Genomic DNA, 11,197 nt, shown 5'->3' with positions numbered 1-11,197 from the left:
CTAGACTACCAAAGCAACCAGGTTTGATGGTTTTCAAAAATTGCAAATCAATGCCCTACTAACCATTTCCTTAAATAACATAACAGTTCAAAAAGGAAGAACTTAGTTTTGTTCAGGAGAGTGGAGTGCAGCAAATGTAGCTATAAAATGTATGTTAAATTTGGTAAATCAAAGTGTAAAGTTGTTCAACCAAGATATCGAATGAATGTAAAAGACGCTACTGGTAACCTGGCAACACAAAAACCTCCCTGACCAATCAAGGGCTTCGCTCAGCGTATTAATATCATCAAATAGGAAGCCTAGCTAGTTAGTTGTTTTAAAAATCCAAGGCTGCCAATGCTGTGGTATTTGAAGCACGATTATTTGTAAATATTTTGTATTCTAATTTGTATTGATTAATCTGAAGCTAGCTAGGTTTCTGTGACTAGATAAGGTACATTGTAGTACGACATTGTCGAGGGCTGTTCAGCCAATTGATCGTCCGTTTATAAGAAGGCGTTTCTTTAGTTAATGCGTAGCTACAAGAGCTGAAATGTTAGTTTGACACACGAGGCGATTAATTGAAGTGTCCGCACGAATGCTCAGTTAACATCTTATTCTTGTGCAATTTGAGTGCCTTGAAGATATTTATAACCGTATGTATATTTTTCATATTAGCTAATTCAGTGTTTGTGTGCTCCCTTTTGCTAGCTAAGTCCTTGGTCATCTAACGTTATCCTTGCAAACAACTGTTTGACGTGCCTGTTTGTGAGATATACATTTTAGGCTCGCGAGCAGTTAATTTATTAGATGTTTAGTTTATACATTTTACAGGCTGTAGCTGCCTATCTTGTGTATGTAACTCTTCTTTTTTAACAGTTTGCTGTTGCTTGAAGTGATTTTACTAGATACTTTTACTGTTAGTTACATGTCTGCCAGGTATAGTATCTGGCTGGCTCGTATGTAGCACGAGCCTGTTCTGTCGGTTTTCAGATTCAACTACACTGGCGCGTGTTGTAAAATTAACTAGGCAGTCAATGTGTAATGCACAATTGTTGCTGTTATTCATGGATTCATTCTTTCCCCAAATGTAAATACTTCGCATATGTATTAGAAATAATCCCACCACCCCCGAAATTAAATGTACATTGTTACGTTTAGTCTTAACATTTAACTAAGTTTTTCATTGTTTTATTATTGAGAATTTTAGCACGATGTTCGCGACATCCAAAATATTACTCTCAGGAGCAACTTTTTCATTTTCCTCTGCTACTTAGCAAGCTAGTTCTCGAATCAAAGCATGTTGTCTGACTGTTCTAGAAGTTCAGGGAGGTATTATTTTGTAGAATAACGTGAGTTGCCCAATTATTATTTAACATGTCTCGTGGTCATTATGCATTTCAATACTGCTATTTGTAATCAAGTGTGTCATGAATGGCTATCATGCTTTGACGTAACCGTAATTATGTCTATTATAGCTAGCCTACATCAGTGATATCATGCCCAAGTCATCTCACAAAGGCAGGAATTCCAGTGCATTCTGTTTTGGCATCGCATCCCAGACAAATGCATGTTCCGTGGGTTCAGACACTACTGCAATTTTTTTTTGTATTTCAAACTAATTGTGGCTTTTCTTCACCTTTTCTGTCCTAGTTAATTTAAATACACTTAGAAGATGGCTAACAAGGCAGAGTCTACTATGAGCGCTCGTGAGAGTGTGTCCCACAGGGTGCTGAGCTGGGACCAGGTGAGCCGTCTTAACGAGGTCCTGACAGAGGTGGTGCCTGTCCATGGCCGAGGGAACTTCCCCACTCTGGAGGTGCGGCTGAAGGACATTGTGCAGATGGTGCGCACCAGGCTGCAGCTAAGGGGGATTAAAGTGAAAGACATCCGTCTGAACGGCTCTACAGCCAGCCACGTGCTGGTGCAGGACATTGGCTGGAGCTACAAGGACCTGGATGTCATTTTCAGGGTGGACCTGCCCCAGGAGTCAGGGTTCCAGCTGGTCAAAGACGTGGTGCTAGGCACCCTGCTGGACTTCCTCCCTGAGGGGGTGAACAAGGAGAAGATCACCCCCATGACTCTGAAGGAGGCCTATGTTCAGAAGCTAGTCAAGGTGTATACTGAGCAGGACCGCTGGAGCCTCATCTCCCTCTCCAACAACAACGGACGCAATGTGGAGCTCAAATTTGTGGACTCTATCCGTCGGCAGTTTGAGTTCAGTGTGGACTCATTCCAGATCGTGCTGGACTCACTGCTCACCTACTATGACTTTTCGCCGGGGAACCCCATGTCTCGCCACTTCCACCCCACCGTGGTGGGCGAGAGCGTGTACGGAGACTTTGGCGCGTCTCTGGATCACCTCATGAACAAGCTGATTGCCACCAAGCGGCCAGAGGAGATCCGTGGTGGGGGCCTGCTCAAGTACTGCAACCTGCTGGTAAGGGACTTCCGGCCCACCTCGGAGGAGGAGTTCAAGGGCCTGGAGCGCTACATGTGCTCCCGCTTCTTCATCGACTTCCCCGACATTGGCGAGCAGCAGCGCAAGCTGGAGGCCTACCTGCAGAGTCACTTTGTGGGCGAGGAGAAGAGCAAGTATGACTACCTCATGATCCTGCGGCGTGTGGTCAACGAGAGCACGGTGTGTCTCATGGGCCACGAGAGGCGGCAGACCCTCAACCTCATCTCACTGACAGCCTTCAGGGTGCTGGCTGAGCAGAACGCCATTCCCGACTCCTCTAGCGTCACTTGCTACTACCAGCCGGCGCCCTATGTCCGAGACCACAACTTTAGCAACTACTACGTGGCCTCTTGTAACCAGAACATTCCAACATGGCTGCCATGTAACTGAAAGACACACTCACACAAGAGAAGACTGCTGCTTTGAGGGGGGAAAAAAAGGAAAAAAATAGATAAATGGGCTCCCCATAAACACAAATTGGGCCATAACTGGGATTTCTCTCTGGTCATAAAGGATCTATTTAAATGGACAAGTGGTTTTGTTTTTTTTGGACTCCCTTCTCCTTTCTCAATACTTATCTGCAGAGGTGTCAAGATAAATTGATCCAAAGTGATATTTAAGTGTTTGGATTCATGTTATTTAGCCTTTTTTTCATATTGCAATGTTTTTGTTCCCCCTTTTTTTTCTCCCTAATCTGAGTTTCGAATTAACGTCCTGATTCAATGAATTGTCCGTGGTGCCTTACTGTCTGTGTTCCCCTGATAAGTATATTTGGTCCATCTTAATAGAAAGGGGGGGGTATTGTGTGTTTGGGTTGTGTATTTAAGAATTGTGAAAAGACTGGGGGTGCAGAATGTTAATTGTGTAGTGACTAAACGAGCATAAAAAAAAGTGAGATGACTCCTGAGCTGACATGGATGTTTAGCATCCTGATGCGCAGTAGTGGTTTGCTCATCAGTGTTTGGGGATTTTCTATTAGTGAGATGACTTCATCTTCATTTCCTTTAGAAGGCATCCAAGGTAAAAGGGAGGCCAAGGAACTGCTCATTTAGTTTTAAATCAAAGGTGTAAATTGGGAAAGTCATATTACTAGCACAGCAGTGTTCTCTAGCGGCCAGAGTGCCTGTGCCGTGTAGACTTTCTAATTGTATTTTCCACTGTGAATGTTGGTGACAGCCTCCTAAATCTGTTCAGCCCTTTCTTTTTCTTTTCTTTTTTTAAGAACTTTATTCAGTCAAGACTGGATTTGAGTGTGTACTATGTAGGGTGTAAAGTGGCTTCCTCTCCTTGTGTCCTCTCCTCCATGCAACAGGTCAAATGGAACTGTAGAAAGCCTATCCAAACCTTTTGCCTGTTTGTGTTAATGCTTGAAAGGAGACTAGGGGAGGACGCCATGAATGAGTATTGACAAGCACCCCCATACAGTGACTGTTGGGCCTTTATTTGCCCACTGATCTGGGCTAATGTATGTTGTGTGGAGTTACTATTTCTTTTAAACTTCTTCCAAATTGTCAGTGTTCATGGTCCACCTGGTGGGTTCTATACTGTAGGCTCATTCAGAGGGCAGGACAGGGTTGCTCTCTTCCTGGAATCTAATCTGAGAGGCAGGGAACTACTGTCCCGTTCCTTAAAAGGAGCCCCACTTGGCAGGGTCTGGAGCCCCTTGCGGGCTTCGCAATGGCTGAAATGGGATCCCAGTCTGGTGCAGGCTACCCAATGGCTTTAACAGCAGTTCATCATTATTGTGGGAGGGTAAGGAAGAGGGTTGTGTGTGTCACTGCCCCTTTACATGTGTGAGGGCTTACTCACTTTCCACTCCACTCTCCACCACCCTTTAAAGGTTTGCTGGGGGCAGGTGTGAACCGTTTTCTGGTCATGGGAGGACAGGGGAACATGGCTGCTTGCCTAGCACATTCAACAAAATGTAAATGTCTGGAATTCCGTTCTCAATTTAGACCTCACGCTTTTTGATTTATATGGCAGAAGTTGTAGTCAGATCTATGACGGGCATCCCAGTCCCCCTTCAAACTTTAAACCCCATTTAGAAATTGCCCCCTACCATCTCCCTTTCGACTGACCTCTCCATTTTAATTTCCAGTCCAGTAAGCCAACTGTTCTCTTAAGTGTTTCTGTCCAACCTAACCCAGGGAATAACTTCTGCAAACCCTAATGTGTGCATCCAGAAAAGGGGTAGGATGTGGTTCTGCCCTGTTCACAGGCATGGGGGGGGGGGGGGATTTTTGGGGGGTGGTCAGCCAGCCAGCATGGTCTTCTCTAGAGCTGATCATACCCCTGGCTCAGGGCACGTTGAGCTGGCTCAGCAGCCCAAAACGTAGACACTGCTTTTAACCTGGGTTAGCCTTAGCTTACATTTAGCCACCATGTGGGCACATTCAGTGTGGGGGCACATTCAGTGTGGGCCAAAGTCTGAACCAGCAACTGAAGTGCCTTCAAATTTTGGCAGGATTTGTTTTTGGGAGGGTGGGAGAGGGAATTGGCTCAGTTTTATTTTGTGCTTTTTGGGGTGGGGGGGGGACAAAAAGGTTTGTCATTTGCATTGGGTATAAATGGTCATTTATGGGTTTAGACACTGGCATTGAATTACGGATATAGCCTTTTTATTTTTTATGTGAAGTTTATTTTTCTTCCTAAACCCAACCCCAAAACAGCTGTAACTTAGCTGTCTAGTCATTCCAGTATTTCTTTGTCATGCTGTATGCATTTTTTCCCCCTTCATTTATCCAAAGCAATACTGACAGGTAATGCATGATAACTGAGGTCAAATGACTTGCACACCCCACTCTATGGAAGCACTTTAGAGGCCTTGACTTACTCAACCCAGCTAGTGGAGCGTGTACCTGAACTTACGCTCTGAAGGAATCTGAATGTGGGAGGTGAGCTGGTTCTCAGGGAGGTAAAATGTGTTGAAGGGCTGTTTATATACTTTTTGGGGGGTGGGGGGTGAACTTTCTGAACCTGTTTTGTATTGTGCCCCCATCTTGGCCACCAGATTCCTATATTTGGTATGACTCCCTCTGGTGTATATTAGAGAAGATCTGTGTCTTTCTCTCTGTGCTGAGACCATTTTTAAAAGCTTGTGGCATTTGGAGCAGGTGGTCTTCAACCTTGGTTCTGTTTTTTTCACGGCATTGCTTAATTGATTAACTTCATCATTCAGGTGGAAAGTCCCCTTGTCTCGCTTTATTCAGGTGAGACGCCATCTCTAATGGAGAGACGCTCCGTCATTCCCAGATATGTTTACCGCCATGCAAAGTGATGAATCAATTAAGCTTTGAGCCAGAACTAGCAGCCCATTAGCGCTACACAACCAGGGCTGAAGACTTACTGATATTGACTGGGTGTAAAGCCTATCTTTCCCTACCTGTCCCTTACCCTGCCTGACTGTTGGTTTGTTTCCTTTTCCAAAGAGCAAGTCATAACTTTTTTGGAACATGACTGAGGCCTTTGACTCACTTTACTATTTTTGCATTGAGTTTTGGAATTTGCTGCAGGTGCGTTTATACGTGGATGTGGTTTAAGTGAAAGATGAAATTCTTGCTGTGTGTGAGGTCTTGCATTCTCTGTCGGCTTTGACTGACTGCAATGCTGAGGACGTTGATTATCATATTCATTTCTCAGCACTTTTACCTCACTAGTTTTCCTTTTTGGATCAAATGTTTGAAGAGGGGAAAAATAAAAATAAAGTTTGAACCCCACATCTGTTGTCCTAGTAATGGTCTTACTATTCTGTTCATTCTTACCATTTTTAAAAGCAGGTTTTAAAACATTTGCACTGAGTTAATATCAATGGGGACAGTGTGTGCCTTTGGCTTTGTGTGCACAAAGGCAATAGCCAAGATTAGTTGTTCTCAACATGTACTAAATCAATTTGAATGCATCCTTTATATTATCATTATAGGACTAAAGCTTGAGGTTGACCAAGTAGCTTAATTATTATTGCCTCCCACTACTTTCACTGACTGTCACCTTAGCTTTGTTTACACTTGCTGCACTACTCCTGCATGCTCCCTGCCATTATGAATAAAACAAATCTGTCTTGACCACAATAAGGAAATGGTTATGAACTACATACAGGCTTAGGCCTTATTCCCAACTTTGTTTAGAAAAGTTGATGGGATCAATATTTTCAAATGGGTGGAACATTTGTTTTCCCAACATGCTGTATTGGATTACTTCAAAGCATCTGGGCCGATTTAGGGGCTAACTAGACCTCAGTATTCACTCAACAGAGAGAGCAGGTCAGCAGAAAATCTCTTGGTATTCTAGTGCTTTCATACCCTGAAGTGTGAACCTTATCAATCACACTACCTTTTTGTGAGGTTGGAGTTGAACGGGCTAAAGTGTTTGTTCAAACTATCCATCTGTGTAATGCTGTTCACACAGACCACTCATTTTCCACTCTCGCTGGAAACTTCAAGCGTAGACACTGAATCACACTGCGCTGCCATTCAAAAAAAGATGATTTATCTGCTGGGAATTACTCATGGTGTAACCCAAGTGACGCAGCTGTGTGTCCCCTGCACAACATCTGAACCACTCTTTCCATCTCATTGCTGTAAACCGAGGCACTGTCATGCTGTATAAATCAAACTCTTCCTCTCTGACTAGTGAATTAATCAAATAACCATCTCCCATAAGTAGAGTCGTTCAAGTGTAAATCAGACTCCACTTGCATATGATGAATACCTATCAACATGCTGACGGCATTGTGACATCCCTGCTGTGCTATCTAAACATGAACAAATAGTCTTGAAAGCCCTGTGGTGGACTGGCTCAATCTGTAATATCTTTAAATAGCGTCTATATTATCTCTGAATTCTAAAGCACGCTTTACTCTGTGGCGGTGTCAGTATAAAAGCATGCCTGTCGTGCTCTAAAGGCTTCCTCGACTAGGTGTTAAATCTCTCGTTTCCTGTGTGCGTCAGTGGCCACGTAGAGGTGAGAGGTTGCCAGGGGATTGGAGGGGGAGGGTGGACATTCAGGCACACAATGCGTCCCTCCCAGGTCCCTGGGCAGCCCAATGGACAATCGCCATCAGAAACACACACAAAAATAAACAGGCCAGTGTATGGCCAGGCCAAACAATGCATGATTTCTGGAATACTGCAGATAGAAATATGCAGGGAGAGACAATGAAAAGGCAGCAGCAGCAGAATGCTTAGAGAGTGAGGAAGGGGGTGATAGAGATCCCATCGGGACAGGGCCACAATGAACCTGAGTGTCCTCTGCTATAGACATTCTCTCATACACACAAGCATGTACACACACAATGTAATTTATCCTAAAAGCTACAGTATCTCTCCCTTCTCTGCTTTACTTATCATCTTTGATCAAATTGTCTGAGTATTAATTGGGTGTATACAGTATGTGAGTAACATAAAGTTTAATCAGCCACAGAGCTAATTAGTTACCTATGGCCCAGAGACCTCAGATACAAATCCAGTTAGCACCGATCACATCTGTTTTATAGGGGGCGATGACATGACGGATTGTGTGTTTGTTGTGCTTGATGCAAACATCACTCCTGGCCTGTCTACGTAGTAGGCTCAAAGTCAGGACAAGTTCAGAAAAGGGGGAATAGATTCAGGTTAACACAGCCTCTGCTACAAAAGTAGTCCTTGGGGCAATGTAATTCTACTCTGCATGGAGCAGCGTAAAACACTGATCTAGTGTGTGAAAGGGGGAAGAATAAAAGTGTTACCCCTTTTGTTATCTTAATGAGTCCTGAGTCAGAGTGACTGTGCAACACCCTAAAGCATCCTCCTGACTCCGCAGGTCTGTCGTGTCCTGTGTCACTAACTTCTGAGAACTCTAGCAGCTTGAGCAAACTGTCCCTCCCGTTCAGGAAATGGACAAGCTGCACAAACATCACCCATTTCCCCACAGCAACAACAGCCCTGAAGCAAGGAGTGCCATTTATAAGAGGAGACCTACTCAAGGTCCTGAGAAACAGGTGATGGGTGGAGGGAGGTCACAGAAGACAGATGCCACTGTGGTCGAAACAGAGAGAGCAAGTGAGAAAGAGAGAGAAAAAAGAGCGGATTGCATGACCTCTGCATGTTTCCGGTGGAGTAATTTCTCAGAAGCACTCCTATTCTTATTTCACCATATGACCTCCTCACTTAGCCCCACCCACTCTTCCATATATACACAGAGTGTACAAAACATTAGTAACACCTTAATAGTGAGTTTTACCCCCTTTTGCACTCAGAACAGCCTCAATTCATTGGGGCATGGACTCCACAAGGTGTTGAAAGCATTCCACAGGGATGCTAGCCCATGTTGACTCCAATGATTCTCACAGTTGTGTCAAGTTGGCTGGATGTCCTTTGGGTGGTGGACCATTCTTGATACACACGGTAAACCCAGCAGAGTTGCAGTTCTTGACACACTCAAACAGGTGCGCCTGACACCTACTACAGTACCGTAAACTGTTCATAGGCACTTACATTTTGGCACACATGCATGTATCAAATGTCTTAAAAATCCTTCTTTAACCTGTCTCCTCCCTTTCATCTACACTGATTGAAGTGGATTTAACAAGTGACATCAATAAGGGATCAAATCAAATCAAATTTTATTTGTCACATACACATGGTTAGCAGATGTTAATGCAAGTGTAGCGAAATGCTTGTGCTTCTAGTTCCGACAATGCAGTAATAACCAACAAGTAATCTAACTAACAATTCCAAAACTACTGTCTTATACACAATGTAAGGGGATAAAGAATATGTACATAAGGATATATGAATGAGTGATGGTACAGAGCAGCATAGGCAAGATACAGTAGATGGTATCGAGTACAGTATATACATATGAGATGAGTATGTAAACAAAGTGGCATAGTTAAAGTGGCTAGTGATACATGTATTACATAAGGATGCAGTCGATGATATAGAGTACAGTATATACGTATGCATATGATATTAATAATGTAGGGTAAGTAACATTATATAAGGTAGCATTGTTTAAAGTGGCTAGTGATATATTTACATAATTTCCCATCAATTCCCATTATTAAAGTGGCTGGAGTTGTGTCAGTGTGTTGGCAGCAGCCACTCAATGTTAGTGGTGGCTGTTTAACAGTCTGATGGCCTTGAGATAGAAGCTGTTTTTCAGTCTCTCGGTCCCAGCTTTGATGCACCTGTACTGACCTCGCCTTCTGGATGATAGCGGGGTGAACAGGCAGTGGCTCGGGTGGTTGATGTCCTTGATGATCTTTATGGCCTTCCTGTAACATCGGGTGGTGTAGGTGTCCTGGAGGGCAGGTAGTTTGCCCCCGGTGATGCGTTGTGCAGACCTCACTACCCTCTGGAGAGCCTTACGGTTGAGGGCGGAGCAGTTGCCGTACCAGGCGGTGATACAGCCCGCCAGGATGCTCTCGATTGTGCATCTGTAGAAGTTTGTGAGTGCTTTTGGTGACAAGCCGAATTTCTTCAGCCTCCTGAGGTTGAAGAGGCGCTGCTGCGCCTTCTTCACGATGCCGTCTGTGTGAGTGGACCAATTCAGTTTGTCTGTGATGTGTATGCCGAGGAACTTAAAACTTGCTACCCTCTCCACTACTGTTCCATTGATGTGGATAGGGGGGTGTTCCCTCTGCTGTTTCCTGAAGTCCACAATCATCTCCTTAGTTTTGTTGACGTTGAGTGTGAGGTTATTTTCCTGACACCACACTCCGAGGGCCCTCACCTCCTCCCTGTAGGCCGTCTCGTGGTTGTTGGTAATCAAGCCTACCACTGTTGTGTCGTCCGCAAACTTGATGATTGAGTTGGAGGCGTGCGTGGCCACGCAGTCGTGGGTGAACAGGGAGTACAGGAGAGGGCTCAGAACGCACCCCCTTGTGGGGCCCCAGTGTTGAGGATCAGCGGGGAGGAGATGTTGTTGCCTACCCTCACCACCTGGGGCGGCCCGTCAGGAAGTCCAGTACCCAGTTGCACAGGCGGGGTCGAGACCCAGGGTCTCGAGCTTGATGACGAGCTTGGAGGGTACTATGGTGTTGAATGCCGAGCTGTAGTCGATGAACAGCATTCTCACATAGGTATTCCTCTTGTCCAGATGGGTTAGGGCAGTGTGCAGTGTGGTTGAGATTGCATCGTCTGTGGACCTATTTGGGCGGTAAGCAAATTGGAGTGGGTCTAGGGTGTCAGGTAGGGTGGAGGTGATATGGTCCTTGACTAGTCTCTCAAAGCACTTCATGATGACGGAAGTGAGTGCTACGGGGCGGTAGTCGTTTAGCTCAAGTTACCTTAGCATTCTTGGGAACAGGAACAATGGTGGCCCTCTTGAAGCATGTGGGAACAGCAGACTGGTATAGGGATTGATTGAATATGTCCGTAAACACACCGGCCAGCTGGTCTGCGCATGCTCTGAGGGCGCGGCTGGGGATGCCGTCTGGGCCTGCAGCCTTGCGAGAGTTAACACGTTTAAATGTCTTACTCACCTCGGCTGCAGTGAAGGAGAGACCGCATGTTAACATGCAGGCCGTGTCAGTGGCACTGTATTGTCCTCAAAGCGGGCAAAAAAGTTATTTAGTCTGCCTGGGAGCAAGACATCCTGGTCCGTGACTGGGCTGGATTTCTTCCTGTAGTCCGTGATTGACTGTAGACCCTGCCACATGCCTCTTGTGTCTGAGCCGTTGAATTGAGATTCTACTTTGTCTCTGTACTGAGGCTTAGCTTGTTTGATAGCCTTGCGGAGGGAGTAGCTGCACTGTTTGTATTCGGTCATGTTACCAGA

At 45.0% G+C, this 11,197-nt stretch overlaps 1 protein-coding gene across 2 annotated transcripts; it reads left to right on the top strand.

Moving 5' to 3' along the window:
* The first annotated feature begins 309 nt into the window (after positions 1–309).
* tent5c (terminal nucleotidyltransferase 5C) lies at positions 310–6,156 on the top strand. Of its 2 annotated transcripts, none has more exons than XM_029639266.2 (2): positions 310–365; positions 1,633–6,156. In XM_029639266.2, the coding sequence occupies exon 2, from the start codon at positions 1,655–1,657 to the stop codon at positions 2,828–2,830; it is 1,176 nt and encodes a 391-aa protein (XP_029495126.1). In that variant the 5' UTR covers positions 310–365; positions 1,633–1,654; the 3' UTR covers positions 2,831–6,156. The 2 variants fall into 2 exon arrangements, with proteins under 2 accessions (XP_029495126.1, XP_029495119.1); XM_029639259.2 differs by lacking the exon at positions 310–365 and adding an exon at positions 408–635.
* The last annotated feature ends 5,041 nt before the right edge of the window (positions 6,157–11,197 follow it).

The sequence above is a fragment of the Oncorhynchus nerka genome, linkage group LG3, assembly GCF_034236695.1.
Source record: "Oncorhynchus nerka isolate Pitt River linkage group LG3, Oner_Uvic_2.0, whole genome shotgun sequence".
Classification (NCBI taxonomy): domain Eukaryota; kingdom Metazoa; phylum Chordata; class Actinopteri; order Salmoniformes; family Salmonidae; genus Oncorhynchus; species Oncorhynchus nerka.
The sequence above is the reverse complement of the archived record's forward strand: the minus strand, read 5'-3'. Positions and strand labels throughout refer to the sequence as shown.